This window comes from Polyodon spathula, chromosome 2 (genome assembly GCF_017654505.1).
Source record: "Polyodon spathula isolate WHYD16114869_AA chromosome 2, ASM1765450v1, whole genome shotgun sequence".
Taxonomy (NCBI): Eukaryota; Metazoa; Chordata; class Actinopteri; order Acipenseriformes; family Polyodontidae; genus Polyodon; species Polyodon spathula.
Window position 1 is genome coordinate 73,147,992 of NC_054535.1, and position 22,299 is coordinate 73,170,290.

At 37.2% G+C, this 22,299-nt stretch overlaps 1 protein-coding gene across 4 annotated transcripts in view; it reads right to left on the reverse strand.

Annotated features, from left to right (window-relative positions):
- LOC121300201 (A disintegrin and metalloproteinase with thrombospondin motifs 3-like) overlaps positions 1-22,299 on the reverse strand; it is a 118,498-nt gene that overhangs the window by 44,158 nt on the left and 52,041 nt on the right. For all 4 annotated transcript variants that reach the window (XM_041228720.1, XM_041228706.1, XM_041228712.1 and 1 more), the window contains exon 5: positions 12,207-12,394. In XM_041228720.1, coding sequence (XP_041084654.1) covers positions 12,207-12,394 — 188 coding nt within the window. The remainder of the gene's footprint in view (positions 1-12,206; positions 12,395-22,299) is intronic.

The window sequence follows — 22,299 nt, forward strand, 5'->3', positions numbered from 1 at the left end:
CAATAGTATGTACAGAAAAGTAGAGAACGGCAATGGGAATGTTTAAGACCTATATACCCTTAGGTAAGTAAACAATCAATCAGTCTTTATTTTATATAGCACCTTTCATAGTGGACCACCATCACAAAGCACTTTACAATAAAAAAAAAAAAAAAAAAAAAGCATAATACATTAAATACAGTGACATGCAATGCATAATACATTAAATAGAAGGCTAGGATGTCAAAGAATCATAAGAAGATACAGTGAAAGATCACTAGTTGCAGAGATACAACAGTATGCGTATATTATATAGAATCATGAGAAAAAGATAGTGAAAAATCAGAAGTAGGAAAGACACAACAGCCTGAATAAGATAAGGATTAAAGAGCATGGAAAGCAAGAGAGAACAACTGGGTCTTGAGAACTGACTTAAAGCGAGTGATGGTGGGAGTATCACGCACCAAAGATGGGACAGAGTTCCAGAGTGTCGAAGTTAAACATGCTTTCTCCAAGCGTAGTGCACTTTTGCTTGGGGATAACAAGCAGGCCAGAGATGGAGGACCGCAGCTTGCGGGCAGGGACATAGCAGGTCAATAGGTTGAAGAGGTACTCAGGATCTGTGTGATGAAGGGCATCACAGGAGAATTTTTAAAGTAATCCTGAACAGGTAGCCAGTGCAGCTGGGCAAGACGCGGGGTGATGTGTTTTTTTTACATCTGGTAAGGATCCTTGTGGCGGCATTCTGAACTAGCTGCAGACGGTTCATGGCACATGCAGGAACACCACCATAGAGAGAGTTGCTGTAATCGAGTCGAGATGAGACAAATGCATGACAGAGTATCAATGCATCCAGGAGGGAAAGATAAGGACGGACTTTGGAGAAGTTTCGAAGGTGGTAGAAGGAAATTTTACCACAGAGGAGATGTAGGCATCAAAGGAGAGGTTGCTGTCCAAAAGTACACCAAGGCTCCATACAGTGGGGGAAGGCAGCAGTAGACAGTTTCCAAGGTTCAGGGCAGTTATACTGAGAGTCTTAAGTTGAGTTTTAGATCCTTCTAGAAGGAGTTCAGATTTGCTAGTGTAGAGCTGAAAAAAACTGGCAGACATCCAGGCCTCGATGGCCTGAATGAAAACCGAGAGCCAAACAGATGGCAGAGGGACATCCAGGGTTGTGTTTTAAGTAGAGCTGGGGTCATCAGCATAGGGCTGAAATATGAGGCTATGTTGACGGATGAGGTGATCCAAGGGAAGCATACAGGGACACCACAAGGGTTTGCGACACCACTACACCCAGCATAAAAACAGACTGCATGTGTCAAGATAAGTAAGAGGACATCCAGGATAGACAAGTTCCAGAGATCCCAGCACACTTCTGAAGGTGGTGAAGAAGAATGCTAAGATCTATGGTGTCAAAAACAGCTGTTAGGTAAACGAGGACCAACATCAGCACTGTGCATCCAGTACTGTGTACTGTGATGCGGCCAGAAGCCAGACTGCAGAGATTCAAGCAGAAAGTTGTCCATGAGATGTTTAATCATCTGACTGGCTAAAACTCTTTCGAGAGTTTCGAAGAGAAAAGGGAAATTGGAGCTAGGACAAAAATTAGATGAGGCAGCCAGGTCAAGAGAGAATTTTTTGAGTACCGGCGTAACTCAGGCAAGCCTGAGGGCAGCAGGAACCGAGCTTGAATCCAGGGATAGGTTGAAAATGTGCACAATGAAAAAGTAAGATCAGCGAGATGGACAAGATTAGTCAGCCAGGGGTCCCTGGGACATGTGGTAGTAGTTGATTTTAACAGTAGGCTGGAGAGAGGAGAAAAGGAGGAGCAACCGGAGACGAGTCAAGGTGGTCAAGTAGTAAACTAGGTTTGTGGCAGGAGAGCATAGAATAGATGTTGTCAATTTTGTTCCAAAAGAAAGAGGAGAAATCGTGACAGGTAAGAGAGGAGGATGAACAGGAGATGGATCTATCAGTGGCCAGATGCAGGATTTAGTCAATGCTCTTAAAAGAGAACATTGAGTTTACTGTGTCCCATAGTTATGATTTCAGAGAAGCACTTCACCCAGGCAGCAACGAGCGCACGCCTGTAGCTACTGAGATGGTCGGTCCAGATCTTGCTGTGAACCATTAGTCCAGACGACCTAAACTTGTGCTCAAGCTTGCAGCAGGAAAACCTAAGCAATCGAAGTTTGAGGGCGTATGATGGGCAGTTGCGATCTTTCTTGACCGTTCTGGTTGTAAGCGGGGCAATGGTGTTGATAATCTGAGCAAGGGTTGCATTGTAGAGAGTCACCGCATCATCAACCAAAGACGAGAGAGTTCCAGTTAGAGGGGATGAAAAGACACATTCCGAGAGTGTCAGAGGCTTCAGCAGATTCTTGGGACAGAAGGAAATAACAACATCAGTAGCGGAGGAAGGAGCAGGAAGATTAATATTACCAGTGATTGAGAAATGGTCAGAGAGAGAGATATCTGAGACAGAGAGATTGGAGATGTCAAGACCCCTGGTGATGAGCAGATCCAGGGTGTGTCCTCGGGTGTGAGTGGGGACGTTGACAGATTGAGAGAGAAGTCTGTTAGTCGGTCACTAGGGGGGGAAAGAAGGCAAGTCAACATGAATGCTGAAGTCACCTAGGAGTGGTAGACTCCAGCATAGAATAACACTGAATGAATACCATGATATTAACAAGGTGTTATTATCATGGTAAAGTATATCAATATGTCTGTTTTACAGCATGTGAAAGAATTTCTTGTCTTCACAAGATACATCTAAAAATATAAGTGTGACACACAGACAGATAGATATACAGTACATACAGATAGACAGATGCAAAGTACATGCAGAAAGACAGATATACAGTACATAGACAGACACTTCCATATATACCCCCAATCTGATGCTCCCAATAATTTAAGTTAAATAACACTAAATACACCGATGTATGCAATGTATCTAAGTGTGTAAAACATGTAGAAAAAAATAAAAAAAAATGTTATCACTATATAGTACATACAATGACTCTTAACTGATAAATCAATCATTTGCCTTTCTTTATGCCAGTCTTTCCGTCTCACTCACACTGGAAACCATTGCTATCCTCCATAAGAGCTGTTTGAATGCACACGTTCGTTAAACAAGCCCAATTTATTGGTTTTAATTTACTCTTGAGAGATTACTTTCGTGTAAAAAGAAATTCCATCTCATTAAAAAAAGGAATGAATATTTAAAATGTGTCACAATTTTTATATATATATAAAATAATACATACATCTTCCCCAGCACTAGTTACACTTCTTTTATTTTTTTTTTACCCAAGAACACCCACAACTACAGACGGAAATACAATTTTAAAAGCTGTATAACAGTGCAGAATGTTAATGAATTCTACATCAGGGATCTGAAGTATGACACATAAAAGAAGAAAAAAAAAAATCAGACTCCCTGGGGTTCAACAGAAATGTAATCATTTAATTACAATTTTCTTTTAACACAAAGATAACTGAATATCTATCTCATAAAGATGCCCCTCTCTGGTATGGTGTGTAATAATTGGCTCTTGAGTATTAATTCACTATGGGATTGGGTTCAATCATCCCTTGATTTTTATAATAATAATTATTCCTGAAAATCAGTTTTGATTATTAAATACTGAATAATCCTTTACCGCACTTCCCGACTCCTGCACATAATGACTGGATCTACAGATTACTGGTCTTCAAGCCAGTAATCTGTGACACCTGCTTGATGTGGGAAATCCGAGAAAACCCAGCGGAGCTAAACCAAGTGTGCGTAAAGTGCCGCACGATCCAGGATTTGCATAAACTAGTAAGCATGCTAGAAATGGAGCTGGAGGAAGTGAGACAGCAACAGGATCTTGAGGAACTGGCACACCCACAATTCATGGAAGTCTGCATCACCCCTAACAGACTGAAAGCCACCAGGGAGATAGGAGGTCAGAACAGCTGGGTTCAGGTAGGCAGAAGCAGGGAAAAAAAGAAACTTCGTCAAACACCACCAGAAATCAAAACAACCAACAGATTTGAGTCACTTCAGAATGGTGATGAGCAGAACCAACAACAAGAGAATGAAAGGAACAACATCCAGGACCCTATTGACAGTGGTGACAAGACAGTAAAAAGAAGGGAGGTCATGATTGTTGGGGACTCCATATTGAGAAACACAGCAAGTTCAGTTCGCAGTTTGGACCCCCTTACTACAACAGTGTGCTGCCTTCCGGGAGCCTCGGTCAAGCACATCACTGAGAACGTGGACAGGCTCCTAGAACGAACAGGAGACGACCCGGTAGTAGTCGTCCACATCGGTACAAACAACATTGGAAGAGACAGACCAAAATCCCTGCAAAACAAATTCAGAGAGCTAGGAAGGAAATTAAAAGAGAAAACCAAAACTGTGGTATTTTCTGGTATACTACCCGCACCTTGCAAAGGACCATATGGACAGCTGGAAATAATAAATCAAAACGAATGGTTGAAGACGTGGTGCACACGGGAAGGCTTCACCTATCTTGATCATTGGACCACTTTCTACAACGAGGACTATCTGTATAGACGGGATGGACTGCATTTAAATAACAAGGGAACTAGTCTACTTGGAGAAAAGATCCTCGAGCAGGTTCGGAAGCATTTAAACTAGAAAGGAAGGGGGGAGAAATCAACAAAAAAACAGAAGGGAGACCGCATCAAAACAAGAACAACAACTCAGGTAAGACAACCATTAAATGTATTTATCTAAATGCTAGAAGTATCAGAAACAAAATTCTAGAACTTGAAGCTACTGCACTAACAGGTAACTATGATGTGATAGGTGTTACAGAAACGTGGTTATCTGAGAGTGATGGGGACGAATATAATATTTGTGGGTATACACTGTATAGGAAAGACAGGCAGGACAGAAGAGGAGGAGGGGTAGCGCTATACATAAGAAACAGTCTTGAAGCCCAGGTGTTAAACCTGGACAAAGAAAATAAAACCGAATCAATATGGGTCAGAATAACAGACAAAAATTCAAAAGGCATAATAATAGGAGCATGCTATAGACCGCCAGATTCAGACGGTGAGCACAATAATCTGTTATACAATGACATTAGAAATGTGTGTAGCAAAGGAGAAGCCATACTAATGGGGGATTTCAACTTCCCCCAAATAAAATGGGAAAACCCGGTGGGTAGCGCGAAGGATGAAATAGAAATGGTGGAAATGACAAATGACTGCTTCCTAACACAATTTGTCAAGGCACCGACTAGAGGGGAGGCATGCCTTGATTTAGTCTTTTCAAATAACGAAGATAGAATAACTAAAACAGAGGTCAGAGAACCACTGGCAAACTCAGACCACAACATGGTCTCATTTGAAGTGTTTTTTAAATCCTCAAAAGTAAAGACTAAAGCTAAGGTTTACAATTTTAGAAAAGCAAACTATGAAGGTATGAAACAGAGACTAACAGAAGTAGATTGGAGTAAAATAGAGAAAACACCCACAGAAGAAGGATGGTTGTTCTTCAAAAACGTAGTACTAGAGGCGCAAAACAATTATATCCCTAAAGTAGACAAATCTAAATGTAAAACTAAATTGCCAAAATGGTTTAATAGATCAATTAAAAAAAATATTCAGCGAAAAAAGGCACTTTACAGAGCATTAAAAAAGGACCAAAAAGAAAGTACACAGAAAGAGTACACAGAACTGCAAATGCAAGTCAAAAAGGAAGTTAGAAAGGCCAAGAGAGAAATAGAAATGAACATTGCTAAAGAAGCTAAAACCAATTCCAAAATGTTTTTCCAATATTACAACAGCAAGAGAACATTCAAAGAGGAGATTAAATGTTTAAGAGATACAAATGGCAAAATCATAGAGGAAGAAAAAAAAATAGCAAATATGTTAAATGATTACTTTTCACAAGTTTTTACAAAGGAAGATACTGACAACATGCCCCACATGTCATCCAGTTCCTATCCAGTTTTAAATAACTTTAGCATAACTGAGGCAGAAGTGTTAAAGGGACTAGGAGCTCTTAAAATAAACAAATCCCCTGGGCCGGATGAGATCCTCCCAGTAGTACTCAAAGAAATGAAAGAAGTAATTTACAAACCGCTAACCAAGATCATGCAGCAGTCTCTTGACACAGGGGTGGTACCGACAGACTGGAAAATTGCAAACGTAATACCGATCCACAAAAAGGGAAACAAAACTGAACCAGGTAACTACAGACCAGTAAGCCTGACTTCTATTATATGCAAACTTATGGAAACTATAATAAGATCCAAAATGGAAAATTACCTATATGGTAACAGGGTACTGGGAGACAGTCAACATGGTTTTAGGAAAGGGAGATCGTGCCTAACTAACTTGCTTGATTTTTTTGAGGATGCAACATCGATAATGGATAATTGCAAAGCATATGACATGGTTTATTTAGATTTCCAGAAAGCTTTTGACAAAGTCCCGCACAAAAGATTAATTCTCAAACTGAACGCAGTTGGGATTCAAGGAAACACATGTACATGGATTAGGGAGTGGTTAACATGTAGAAAACAGAAAGTACTGATTAGAGGAAAAACCTCAGAATGGAGTGTGGTAACCAGCGGTGTACCACAGGGATCAGTATTAGGTCCTCTGCTATTCCTAATCTACATTAATGATTTAGATTCTGGTATAGTAAGCAAACTTGTTAAATTTGCAGACGACACAAAAGTAGGAGGAGTGGCAAACACTGTTGCAGCAGCAAAGGTCATTCAAAATGATCTAGACAAGATTCAGAACTGGGCAGATACATGGCAAATGACATTTAATAGAGAAAAGTGTAAGGTACTGCACGCAGGAAATAAAAATGTACATTATAAATATCATATGGGAGATATTGAAATTGGAGAAGGAATCTATGAAAAAGACCTAGGAGTTTTTGTTGACTCAGAAATGTCTTCATCTAGGCAATGTGGGGAAGCTATAAAAAAGGCTAACAAGATACTCGGATACATTGTGAAAAGTGTTGAATTTAAATCAAGGGAAGTAATGTTAAAACTGTACAATGCACTTGTAAGACCTCATCTTGAATATTGTGTGCAGTTCTGGTCACCTCGCTATAAAAAAGATATTGCTGCTCTAGAAAGAGTGCAAAGAAGAGCGACCAGAATTATTCCGGGCTTAAAAGGCATGTCATATGCAGACAGGCTAAAAGAATTGAATCTGTTCAGTCTTGAACAAAGAAGAATACGTGGCGACCTAATTCAAGCATTCAAAATTCTAAAAGGTATTGACAGTGTCGACGCAAGGGACTTTTTCAGCCTGAAAAAAGAAACAAGGACCAGGGGTCACAAATGGAGTTTAGAAAAAGGGGCATTCAGAACAGAAAATAGGAGACACTTTTTTACACAGAGAATTGTGAGGGTCTGGAATCAACTCCCCAGTAATGTTGTTGAAGCTGACACCCTGGGATCCTTCAAGAAGCTGCTTGATGAGATTTTGGGATCAATAAGCTACTAAAAACCAAACGAGCAAGATGGGCCGAATGGCCTCCTCTCGTTTGTAAACTTTCTTATGTTCTTATGTTCTTAAAAGAACAGTGAGTTATATATGTTACATAATGCAGTGTTTTTTTTTTTCGTGTAAATGTTGTATGTAGATCAGACCCTAAACAAATTATTATTATTGTTGTTACTGTTGATGTAAACATATTGCACCAATATGGTATTGCTTTCCCCTCTGCTCTTCGGAAAACATAGAAATAACGACGCTGTAATAATAATAGTATTTCAGTAGACATGCAGTAAAGCCATTAACTACATTCCATTGCTGCAGGCCTAAAACTGCATCCTGAAAGTAGCTATCATGCTGTCGCTAGCTGTGGAGCTCCTGTTGTTTTTTTTTTTTTTTTTTTTTTTTGTAATCAGAATGTGGTCACTGGACCCAGATATATTGTTTAGTGGCATAACTAGATGTTTAAGCATTTTTAAACAATTTTATTTAGTGTTATATTTGCTTGAAACAATAATGGATAATTACATCATGATGCTTTTTCTGTTTGGATTTTTATTCATTTTCATTGGATTTTGTATTAAAATTCACTCCCTTGTTATCATTGTAGCTTTAAGAACTGTTTACTGTACTTACTGTACAGTTACAGAGGATAACAGATTCTTCAGAATCCACTGAAGACTGAAGGCCAAGGGATATATTGGGATTCAAGGTCCCAGAGCTCTTTCTTGTTCATTAACAGGAACCATGCAAATTTTTCTTTTTTGAAATTTTACAAGGGTTACAAGTTTTTTTTTTTTTTTTTTTTAACATGTACAAATGCATACTAACATTATAATATTACAGATTTGGAATATAAATCTGTAAGGGAATTATACGAAGCAGTCAACAAAGAAAATCTGAGGGTTGGTATAAATTAAAACACATGTATTATATTTCATGAGGATCAAGCTTATTGTTCTATTTCCACAGTCTAACAGTGACACCTGCTGGTATAGATAGGAATGCATGACTGTGTGTCTCAAAGATCAATTTTCCTTTACTAATTAGAACATCTGGCATCACTTAATAGCAAACAATAACACATAATTAAACCCACAATTAAATAATACATTTGAAACAATCTTCCATTACATTAAGATGAAAGGGGATGTTGAAGCACAAAAAGTTAATGTAACCTTGTTAAAAGAGAGTACTTTATTTGGAGAATAATTCTGTGATTATAGATTCATGTTCCACTAAGTGCTCTATCATCTTAGTACACTATCTTTCAGACTGCCCCCACACACTGCCAAAAACAGTTTAGAAAGATGTTACTTATAATATCAACTGTGGCACTTGTTCAACACAATGATGGGTCTGTCTCATTGCTACAGGCCTCCGAGTGGGCACTGGTTCTGCTCTCTAATACATTGGCAAAGAAACAATCTCAAATTTCCATTTCTGTAACAAAGAGATGCTTATACAATGATGCACACTGCCACAGGCGGGATTTGGGACTAGCATGTGGCTGGGCAAATAATGCAAGCATTTCTTTAGAAATAAACAAACAAAATTAGATTTCTAAGTTCAAATATATATGCATACTGTACTGTAAAGACCAATTCACCGTGTAACAATTTTTTATTTATTTTTTGTTTTGGGTAGTAAGTGTTATTTCCTAATTGCTTATGCCTCAAAAGTATAGAAAACTTATTCCCCACAAACTTTGCTTTTGCGACCAGGACAGTGATATTTCAAAATATCACTATTTCCAATGGGAAAATGGGAAAATGTGTGTCTTTTCGTTCACATAAAGTCAGAAAAAAACAACATATGAATCCAAATTAACATGTATTTATACTAAAGTAATAAAAAATGACTACAAAAGATTTAGAAGTGAGTAGTTTTTCGAGATTTACGATTATACTGTAAATTTACAGTAGTTAATTTACAGTATAATCGTAAATCTCGAAAAACTACTCCTAAATCTTTTGTAGTCATTTTTTATTACTTTAGTATAAATACATGTTAATTTGGATTCATACCCAGGAACAAAAATTGTGCTACATAGTGTATCGGACCACTAAATGTATTAAAGGTGCTTTTTTCAAATTTAAAAAGCCTTTCTTTGGAAATGTTTCCTCTGTCCACCCACACTACCATACATAGAAAAAAAAATAGTTGATCCAAGGCTGGTCTTGGTGCAATAAAACTACTTTTGCAATTATATATGAAAAGTATTAGATTGTTAGCAATGGAGACTGAAGTGATATCTGTTTATTCACTGGGATATTCACTAGTTATCTTTCACCTGTCAGAGTGTCCTTCACTTTCCATTTGGCTACTCAACTCTCCTTCAATTTTCATGCAGAATACTGTGTACGGCCTCTGTTTGCTTATGATTGGACAGCTGCAGAGAAGACCTTGAGGAAAACCTGCTGCCCTCAGCATGAAAGCTGAAACTGGGACGGAAGTTCACTTTTCAGCATGACAACGACCCAAAGCACACAGCCAAACCTACACTGGAGTGGCTAAGGAACAAAAAGGTAAATGTCCTTGAGGGTCCAGTCAGAGTCCCGACCTAAATCCAATCGAAAATTTGTGGCATGACTTGAAGATTGCTGCCCATCAACGCTCCCCAAGGAACTTGACAGCTTGAACAGTTTTGTAAAAAAGAATGGTCAAATATTGCCAAATCTAGCTGTGCAAGACCTATCCCAACAGACACACAGCTGTAATTGCTGCTAAAGGTGCTTCCACCAACTATTAACTCAGAGGGGTGGAGACTTATCCAATTATGAACTTTCAGTTTTGTATTTAATATATAATTTGTTTATCAATAAAAAACTTTTTTTCCCCCTTAACAGTGTGGAGTACGGTGTGTAGATAAGTGGAAAAAATCCTCATTTAAATGCACGAAACTCTGAGGCACTGACACAACAAAATGTGAAAAAAGTTAAGGGGGTGTAGACTTTCAAGGGGGTGTAGACTTTCTATAGCCATCTGTACATGGTTAGACTTATAAAAGACCACACCTGGCTGCATAGTTCCAAGTTAAAACCATGAAGAGAAATTATAACTTGCCATTTAAAAATAGTGACTGTCTGACAAGAAACACATAATATCGTTAAAAATACTGGTTCATACGTGTCAACATTTACTGGAATTACAAAAGGAAAGATAGACAATTCTAACTTGTTTTTACACTATAACATTTTGTATGTGTAGCCTGACAAAGGACAGCCCTGTAAACAATAAGTTATCTCTCAAGTATGTACAAATATATCCTTAATGCATTTCATGCTTGTTTTTAAAGACATGTTTGTTGTTTTTTGTAGGTTTTTTTTTTTTTTTTTTAACAAAATGGTCCAAAAGTCAAGCAAATAGATGCCTACAACCTAAATATACCTTTAACTTAAATTATGTTTCTGAAAACTAAAATTACTTTGTATACATACAATTATGTTTTATAACTACGTGTAGATACTGTGCTATTATGTTTTACAACCTTCTACATGGAAGGATATTATTCCACTATCTCTCACCCTGAACCTTTAACTAAAATACCCCTTTGGTCAAACACATTTCCAGGTGTCAACCACACTGATTTACAGCTGTCAAATTTAGTTTTAGATAGCTATGTTATTTGTTTTCACCTAATTTTTCATCCTATTTAAATGGAAGGAAATATATCATAATAAACATTATTATCACTAACTTGAAGATATAAATACAACCCCTTTTCCTTGAAATGTGCACAGCCACAGTGCAGCACGTGGCTCATGTACATATCATCTCCATGAAAATTTGAACTGCGCCTGTCAGTCGCTGATCTCCCTTGTCAGCAAAGGAAAACACAGGCAGATACGAGATAAGAAAAAATAAGGTCTTGTTGAAAAGAGAAAGAAAGGAGAAATAATTCAGTCTGGGTAATGCCTGCAAGGTCCACAAGTATATCTTTGCATATAATATATGTATATATTTCTTCTAATATGCACTGGATTAAATCTCCTAGGGCCCAATGCTCATCATTAAAGCCAAGGCAAAGACTGTTAGTAGCTTAGTAAAGGGCACTCAGTGGAAGCAATTGGACTTTGCGCTGTGAAGAGATTTTGCTGCCCTGTTTGCCCCGAGTTCTTTTTTTTTTTTTTTTTTCGCCAGCACTAACACCTCATGTCAGCCTAAAATTTGGGGAGTGGCCTTATTATGATGTTCACATGAGTAGTTTTCAATACGGGGCACGTGTTTCTCCAAGGATTGGCCAGCGCTAAACACATCGTGCCATGGTCCAGCGTTTGCTCTGTTCAAAATCACATCATGGGAGATATGGCAGGATGCAACGCAAGCGCTCTTGAGTTGGTATATCTATTTTTATAGCGTTTATTAAAATTGGACCCCTAGTCTCCATGGTTATTGAACAATCATTGCATTTGATGTGTTTGGAAAGTAAAACTTTAAATAAATGACAGGGGAAACACATCTCAAAAGCGTAAATGACTTGCTGTATTTGCCTGTGTTTATCCAACATTCAAAAAAGGCATTTTAAACTATCCAGGCTTGCAAATTGTCAAAAAGGATCATATTACACACCTGTTGTGTAAAGCTCAATACATTCACTGTATTTCTTTTTTGTTTTTAATTTGTTAGCTCTGTGGTGTTATCATTTTGTTTTTATCTCAAACAAAAAATGGTACAAACTGTACACGCTGTGTGAATTTGGTCCAATATGTTTAGTAAGTTAAATTGATACTCACTATATTCATAAGTGTGAGGAGGTAGTTCTGAACATGTTCCTTTCCGTGGAATCGCACAACAGAGTCATCTACCCCCAAGAGGACCTCAATGTTGTAGTCATCATCCCCCGCATGTCTGCGCTTCCTGAGGGTCTCCTTCAGCTCTTCGGAGATGTTATCAAGCGATGAGGTAACATCAAGTTCAGGCTCTGACAAAGAAACAAAACATACAGCCTTCAACAAAATGCCTTGTAAACAGCGATGACGTACACGACTAGACTCTACCCAAAACCCATCGTAGAAATAAAACGCACATGGTAACAGTTTCAGATTGTTAAGTACAGCTGCATCAGTAAATATCACCTTCATTACTAACAACAATGTTAGAACTTCATTACAAGCAGTACATCTACAGTGCCTATAGAAAGTCTATACCCCCTTGAACTTTTTTCACATTTTGTTGGGTCAGTGCCTCAGACAGCATTTAAATGATGATTTTTTTTTCCACTTATCTACACACCATACTCCACATTGTTAAGGGGAAAAAAAGTTTTTATTGAGAAAAAAAAATATTAAAAATACAAAACTGAAAGATCATAACTGGATAAGTCTCCACCCCCTGAGTTGATACTTGGTGGAAGCACCTTTAGCAGCAATTACAGCTGTGAGTCTGTTGGGACAGGTCTCTACCAACTTTGCACACCTAGATTTGGCAATATTTGAGCATTCTTCTTAACAAAACTGTTCAAACTCTGTCAAGTTCCTTGGGGAGCGTTGATGGACAGCAATCTTCAAGTCATGCCACAAATTTTTGATTGGATTTAGGTCAGGGCTCTGACTGGGCCACTCAAGGATATTTACCTTTTTGTTCCTTAGCCACTCCAGTGTACCCTGCTGAAGAGAAACATCCCCATTGATGCTGCCACCGCCCTGCTTCACAGTAGGGATGGTGTTCTTTGGGTGATGTGCTGGGTTGGGTTTGTGCCAAACATAACACTTTGCATTTAGGCCAAAAAGTTCCAGTTTAGTTTTGTCAGACCACAAAACTTTTTGCCACATGGCTACAGAATCTCCTGAGTGTTATTTTGCATACTTCAAACAGGATTCAAGGTGGGCTTTCTTGAGTAACAGCTTCCTTCTTGCCACCCTACCATACATTTGTGCAGTGCTTGGGATATTGTTGTCACATGCAGACTTTGACCAGTCTTGGCCATAAAAGCCTGTAGCTCTTGTAAAGTTGCCATTGGCCTCTTGGTAGCCTCTCTGTTCAGTCTCCTTCTTGCTCAGTCATCCAGTTTGGGAACACGACCTGATTTAGGCAGGGTCTTGGTGGTGCCATACACCTTCCACTTCTTAATAATCGTCTTGACCGTGTTCCAAGGGATAGTCAAGGCCTTTGATATTTTTTATACCCATCCCCTGATCTGTGCCTTTCAATAACTTTGTCCTGGAGTTCTTTTGAAAGCGCCTTGGTGCTCATGGTTGAGTCTTTGCTTTTAAATGCACTACCCAGCAGAGGGAACCCACAGGAATTGCTGAATTTATCTTGAAATCATGTGAATCACTGCAATTTAACACAGGTGGAGGGCACTTAACTTGGTGTGTGATTTTGAAGGCGACTGGTTACACCTGAGCTAATTTAGGATTGCTATTTCAAGTGGGGTGGACACTTATCCAACCAAGCAATTTCAGTTTTTATTTTTAATACATTTTCTACAAATTTCTAGAATATTTTTTTCACTTGGAAGTTGTGTGGTAGGATGAATAAAAAAAAAAATTCCAGGCTATAAGGCAACAAAAGGCGAAAATTTTGAAAGGGGGTGTAGACTTTCTATAGGCACTGTAAATTAATGTACTTGTAGTGGAAAGAGCTGTACTACCATAGACAAAGCATAGACAAGTTTAATAAAGCACAATGTAAGCAGGGTAAAACATGGGTAAGCATAGGCGAATATTGTAAGACCCAGACAGGCATAGTAAACCAATATTAATAAAACAATGCAAACCATGGTATAGCCAGGGGAAAGTGTGGGAAAACAGCTCAATTACCCTGATACACTTTCACAAGGGGTGATATGATGTAAATGAACAAGATCCCGCTTTATGTCCGGTTAACCAATAGATGTTCTGAAACCATAATAAAAATCTTGTCTCTGAATCATCAGCCTGGTATTCTTGTTAACCACAGCATCACATAAATAACATCTTTCAGATCCCACATCAAAAGGAAGGCGTCCTTCTGAAGCTGCTAAAAAAATCTCTAAAATTCACTGTGTACTATCCAGGAGCTAGACTCACCACACCTCAACCACATACACACTTCAGTTTATGAATAGCAAAGTTAACATAGCACACTAGTGGGAAATGCATGGACCAACTTCACTTCTAAAAACTACATACACTGGCAAAGGCAACATGCTTCATCTCCAGTGGAAATCTATCAATGATGTCATCTCTACAAGCCATACCATTTTTTTAAAAATCTGAAAACAATCAAGTAAAATCTTTTTTTTCCACAATACAGTACTTTAATGGATTGCTTCTGGCAGTAGTGTATATTGTCAATCTGATGAAACTGGAAGTTGTGAATTACATGCATCCCCCACATTTAGCTTCCAGTCAAGTGGTGCAGACATGTTTTTTGTCAGGTATCAGGACTCTGGGCAATCCATGACATTTGCTGCATTTCTTTCTTTGTGTTCTAGAGTAGGCAACTAATACATCACACATAATGAGTTCTACATTAGACATCTTGGCTGTACTTCCCCATCATCTACATATTGAACATAGTTATACAATGCATTATCATTTCAACATTGTAATAGCTGCATTCTAATTACTGTTAAATGGGGCACATCCCATAGTCAACAATTGCTGCTACCACTGGCAGCTGCTGACTATACTGTATAAATAATGGAGATGAAAAGGGTTTTTTTGTACACAAAAAGTAATTGCAACAACTCTTGATCTTTTAGGCTGCAATGGTTAGTAATAGGGACATAACGATTAATTGTGCATCGATGAATCATAACACTTTTTTTACGAAATATCTTATCGTAACAGAATTATGTATCGTGATACAAGATCGAAAGTACAACATCGCTCATTACAGATCATCAAATTTTCTCATTAATTGTTTGCCTTTTAACAAAATGGTCCATCATTAAATGACCATTTTGTTATGCATCATACAAGTAGCCAATCAGGATAATCACATGCATCGTGATTTGTATTGTGCATATCGTGATATGTATCATATTGTGAGAGTAGTCATTACATCCCTATTTAGTAAACAAAAAATGTACAAATTATCTGTCTAGCACATTTGAAATATGAATTAAAACACTGACACAGATTATATTAGCACAGCATTACTTATCCGTATCTACATTACTAACTTTAACGGTGAATACTGCTTTCTTGGTTTTGGACCAGAAGTAAACCATAACACTAAATTAAAGGTAGCAGTATAGGAAATATAAGGACTGCCACTTAAAGGTCAGATATCTCGCACACTAGATCTATTTTATTGATTCAAATAGTTATCTTAATTCCACCACTCTGAAACTAGTGCACTGAGTTTCTGCTAAATCACCTCTCTTAAAAAGTGTGTGTGTGTGTGTGTGTGTGTGTGTGTGTGTGTATGTATGTATATATATATATATATATATATATATATATATATATATATATATATATATATATATATATATATATATATATATATATATATTTACAGTGCAGAGAAACCCAATGAATTATGGAAATTCCATAGTTTTACCATGATACCCTTCTTTTCTTAAATATCCAATAGGGTTTATATTAACCAATTCCATATATTTTGAAACAAAATGATGTATGAATTAGACAAACCATGAGTAATTAAGATTCAGGGTATGTAAAAAAGTAAGTGAACCCCTGGTTTTATCAGCTCAATTAAGGGGATAATTGGAATCAGTTGTTTAAATAATTAGGTTGATCTTCAGGGTGAGATTGGGAGGCCCCACCCTATATAAAGATCAGAAAATTTGTGAGTTTGGTCTTCGAAAGAGCACATAGAAGATTCACAAAGAGCACACAGATGATTCATAAGACTTCTGGAACAATGTTCTCTGGACAGACAAGTCAAAGGTAGAACTTTTTGGCCTTGATGAGAAATGTTATGTTTGGCGAAAACCAAACACTGCGTTCGAACAGGAGAACCTCATCCCAACCGTCAAGCACGGTGGTGGGAGTGTGACGGTTTGGGGCTGCTTTGCTGCCTCGGGACCTGGATGGCTTGCCATTATTGACACAACCATGAATTCTGCACTGTAGACTCTAGGGGAGAATGTCAGGCCATCCCTCCATGAGCTAAAGCTGAACTGAAAGTGGGTCATGCAGCAAGACAATGATCCTAAACAAATAAGTTGTGGCAGGACCTGAAGCGAGCTGTCCATGCAAGGAAGCCCTCAAATGTCACCGAGTTGAAGCAGTTCTGTTAGGTGGAATGGGAAAATTCCTCAAAACCGATGTGAGATACTAACCAATGGTTACAGGAAACATTTAGTTGAAGTCATTGCTGCTCAAGGGGGTGCCACCAGTTAATAATGCTGGTTAATCTTGTTTTGGTCTAGGTAGATTTTGCAAGCCTGTGACTCAATTCCCTATTCACAACTGTTAAGACTCAGACGTATTTGCAGCGACGATCAAGATTTCTTCGCCAAAAGCTAGGAAACGTGTGTGTTTTTTGGGAATTGTTGCTTTCCGGACAAGATCATAACTAAAGCTAAGTCCTGCATTTCAAATATAAATAGAAATAATGCTTTATATAATAACAATATACAACACAGATGATAGAATCCCTCTGATCCTCACTTACCACCCTACCAACAGAAAGATACAGACAATTGTGCAAATAAACTTTACAATTTTACAACAAGACCCATCTACAGCACCTATTTTCAAGACTCTCTCCTTGACGTCATATAGAGGAGAGAAGAAAATAAGAGACTATGCGGTACACAGTACTATTCATCCTTCTGGGGAACCTTTGAAAGGCACATATCCATGTAATAGACCACGATGTAACACCTGTAAATACATTCACTCTGAAACATAGATTAGAAGCATTAAAATTAATTCAACATTCATGAATATTTCACATTTACATCTAAAGGAATAGTCTTCTGCATTATCTGCAAGAAATGTAATACATTGTATATTGGGGAAACAAAGGCGTTTAACAGACCGGTTTGAAGAACACTTAAGAAGCACTCACATTAACACCACTGCATTTCCAGTAGCCTGTCACTTCAACAGTGATGATCACACTGCTGAAGACATCACAGTCTGTGTGACCAATCAGTGCTATGGAACAAATGTTATTCGGAAACAAAAGGAACGAGAGTTTAACGTCAAACTGGGAACTTTGGAACCTCTGGGAATGAATATTCTATTCTAATAATCATGACACCTTCCACAGAATTTTTGTATAATTACAATTCTTGAACAACAACAAGAATACTGCACTGTGTTTACTTTTGTTTTTTTTTTTTTTTCAAATAAACCAACACCTTAGTTAATTTTATCATTAGAAAGAGGACATACCACATTAGACAGACAAACAGTAGAAATGCTATGAAGTTGCAACTCATCCACAGAAACCTGTGCTTTAGGAGGTATCTTTATAACATGAATAAACTCACATACCGTACACAGTAGCAACGGTGAAACAAATAATAAGTACCTGTAAAAAATCAGTACATTATTTTAAAGTTCTAACACTTATTTTCTTTGAACAACAAACAGCACAGTGTTCGCTCCACATGCACTGTTCAAAAGTGGGTCACACTGACAGATGTTCTCATTTACAGCCTGCTGGCCTCAGAGGCTTTTATTGCTTGAAATTCTTTGAAAAATTCTGCCGCACACACACTGGGCTTTCCCACAGACTGCTGGGCACGTCCTATAAAATAAAGCAGTGTAGACTAAATCAACTGTTAGAAATGTGTACTTTTAATCCTAGGGGGTTGACCTTTGTTGTTTTCACTTGCGTCCATCACACACCTGTTTCTGCTGCCTCCAATTAAGAATTGCTACAGAAAGGACCACTGGCTGTTCTGGGCTCTTCTGGGATGTTTTGTTGTGTTATTTTATTGCATTACTTAGTTGTGTATTTTAAATGTTTCTAATTCTTTGTTTGCTTTTCTATGTCTGCTACGTCTTTTCATCTACTATTTCTCTCCATATTCATTTTTATTTTATTTTATTTATTTTTATGTGAAAATTAACAAGTCAACAAGTAATATGTTGTTCTTATATTTGGGGGGTGATACGACATTTCATTGTTTTTATTTTTTAGTACTAGATGTACATTAACACGTCTGTCCGTCTTTTCTGTTAAGGAAGGTCCAATAATAAGAGAATTATTGCATATTATTTGTTTTATGTAGTGTTAACAACACGACTACGTCAAAATAATAAAAAAAAAAAAAAAAAAAAACCCTAGCACCAGTAATAAACCAAAGAAGACAGGTTTCCAGCATAAAAGATTACCAGATTCCAAAAATTAGTTATAATATCTGTATTGTTCGGGAATCAGAGCCAGAAATGGGACATCTATTAAAAAAAACCCAATATCTTCTCTTCTGTTGACAAAATATATATTTGTGCCCGGTGAGATTCAGATATCAAGAAAATGTCTTTTTTTTTTTTAATAAATGATTTGCGTAAAAGTGTACTGGTAAATTGAACCCTATAAATAATGTATTTACACTGATGTGTTCTCTGAAATAATATTGAAAAAAAAAACAACTTCCTTTTAAAATCCTCTTATACATATTAACAGGGATGTAAGGGTTAAATACATGTCAGTAGCCATCTGTTTATTAATCTGCTAATACATCATTTGTAGTAATGGGATGACCAAAACAAATGGTTAAAGTAACATAATGAGATGATTGTTTAATGATGCTCATTACGTGGCTTACTGTGGAGTCTATAGCGACACCTTGGGGCTGTAGGACTAAATTCCAAGTCATGAAAAACTTGTAATTTAGCCTTCCCTACCACTGACATGCAGTAAAAGACTTAAGTATTTACGCAATCTTGAAATTCCTTCAGTACATTTCAAGTCTTGTTAAATGGAAACAGCTGTTGCTGTACCAAAGAAACAGCAAAGTGATCATCTTAAACTTCAAACTTTTTTAATAAACCAGGTGTATGTGAGTTGGGGGTTGTTTATAAAAACACTGAAGGCAGCTGTGGTGATGTGTAATACATTGAATTATTTACCTAATAATTGCATACAATTGTGCAGTACATTTCTTTTGAAAATGTATGTTCCTTATTCTGGTTAAATGAAAATGTGTTTTCCTTATTCTGGTTAAATGCATAAAACTGTGAGGCACACGGGAAATGTATTTCACTGGGATCTACTGCATGTGCATCTTCATAGGAAATGTGCTTCTCTTTTTTTTTTTTTAATTAACAGGAATATGCAATTATCATTGGCCTTATCATTTGAATGCATGAACACACTTGTTGACTCAAACTGTAACCTTGGTATATATATATATATATATATATATATATATATATATATATATATATATATATATATATATATATCTATATATATGTATAAGTATACCGTGTAATGACTGACCGAGACTTGTTAATTAATTTAAGGAGCGGCTCTTACAACTAAATTAATTTCCTCTGCAACAAGTATTAGCCCTCACCTGCGGCTCTCACTCAAATTCTATGCAGCAAAGACTCAACGTGTGCCTGGCAGCCCCAATACCTGCTGCACATGAAGTGATCTTACAATGTAGCAGTCAAAGTAAATCCAACATCTGGAGAAATTCTATATAAATCAGCAGTCCAGGTACCAACCTGGATGACGTCAAAGTGCACCTGCCATCTTAGTAAAGGAAGGACTTGAATATTATGAATAAATCTTAGGGAACAGACAGACAGAAAAAAAAAAAGAAAACCTTTAGAAAATCCTCTAAAATTAAAAATGTACCTTTAAAAAAAACCCTGCCCATTTCTTACCGCCAGATTGCCCTGAGCAGAAGCAAAAAACCTCTGATCTGGCGACACTGGGAGTAGCGCATGCCGTTTTTCATGGCAACTTTATTTTGATAGTTTTTGTAGTTTTGAGTTTGTTTTGGTTTTTGTACGCTGGGCTGTATGTCCCACGTGAACTGCCATTACTGGTGGCATTACTTGGGGTTCCTCTACGTGTCTGGAAATAAACCTGCGCACCTGAACGGCGTGTCAATCCCAACCTTCTGTCTCCATCTCCTTCCAATCCAGCAGTGAACACGCATGCCTGTTATCCAGAGAATTCACTCAGTCATTCATTTGCAAGTACTTCTTACATCACGCGTAGCAAGACTCCTGTTACAGCATCACATACTGTATTCCCCCTATGCCTATATGGTTACAGTGATAGATGTTTAATTTGTTTAGTTATATTTAGATCCTCATCTCCTTTCACAAACAAAGGGATTTTATGTGTTTAATGACACTGTCTTCTTCATCACACAGACAAAGGCATTTGAATAAAAGTACCACAATTATGTGTTTAAAGTTACGGAGAAAGAGGAAATAAGTTATATTTATTATTATTTTTTTTTTAGTTCTAAAAATTCTGTCAATTAATGTAATCTCTGATTGTGAGTGTAAATCTAGCATTTGAAACATTTATCTAATTTAATAACTGTCTTGGTTTAGTTCTAGTGAATATCATTTAAAACAATTGAGTGTGAACAGCCAATCAGCTTCCAGATCTAGCGGGCATCTAAAAATAGAAGTGCTTAACTGTGAATTACATTTTTAAATCAATCCATGCATAAATACCGTCGCTTTTTCCCTTAACATTCTAATCTTCAATTAATCTGATAACATAAAAAAAAAAACTACTTAAACATACTTTCTGACGCTGGTCTTGAGACATGGGAAATAATGTCTGTGCCAGGACACAGTAATGAAGGCTCAATTTGCAGCTACTGGACAGCAAATCAACAGGGAAGACACAATTGGTCCACAATGCTGTCATAAACTGGATTCAAACAATGCCCTGCCTCAAAACCAGCCAGTCAAACTCCCAACCTAGACTCAATACTACACGGACTACTCAACAATTCTGAAGATACATTATAATAAGAAAGAGTAAGACCCCAATAAATAAATATGTTAGCAATAATAATAATATTAATAATAATAATAATAATAATAATAATAATAATAATAATAATAATAATAATAATAATAATAATAATAATAACGTTTTCTAACGTGTATGTCGTTTTTCTATTCTAATTATGTTAGGGACTATTTTCCTCAGCAAAATGTTACCTATCAGAATGAATCAGAAGTTCAAGGTAAATATATGTTTTAAAGTTTTTTTTTTTTTTTTTTTTTAAAGAGAAAATAAAGAAATACATAGTTTTCTAATATCGACAGAGCCCTCTCGATGTGGGCTCTACCATGTGGTAGATGACCTTGACTTCAGTTAGTGCCCTCGCCTCTGGCTCAGGACACATTAACTCCAGTCGCGGTCATCTACCACACGGTAGAGCCCGCACCCACCGGCTCTATCGCTTAATTATAACACCTTAAACATAACAGTTATTTTATCCAGATTCACTATCACTCTCTGCTTCAAAAAGTACTTGTAACATGCTGGTGACCCCAGTGGCCTCAAAATAGCTTTAAGAATTACGTCATACAATATAAAATAATACAAAGTGAATCTAAATAACAAGAAGAATACAATACTTAAGAAAAGATAACTGTGATATGACCCAGCCATACCCAGTTGCTCTTTATAACTAGGGCTTCTGATTTTAGGTTTTAACTGATAAAAAACGAAAAAACACTCCCAATACAAAAAACAATGAAATCGGTGGATAGCCAATAAACACCGGAAAAAACTATCGGTTATTTGTGGCCTTTTTGATAGAATTGTCACCTTTACTAATGAGTCACGTTTGACTGTACCCCCTTCAGTTCACGTTGAAAAAAAAAAAAAAAAAAAAAAAAAAAAAAAAACTGCTACAAAAAAAGACCTTTCCCAGTGTAGCTGGGCAATGTCCCTCCTTCCTTGACTTGTATCTATCAT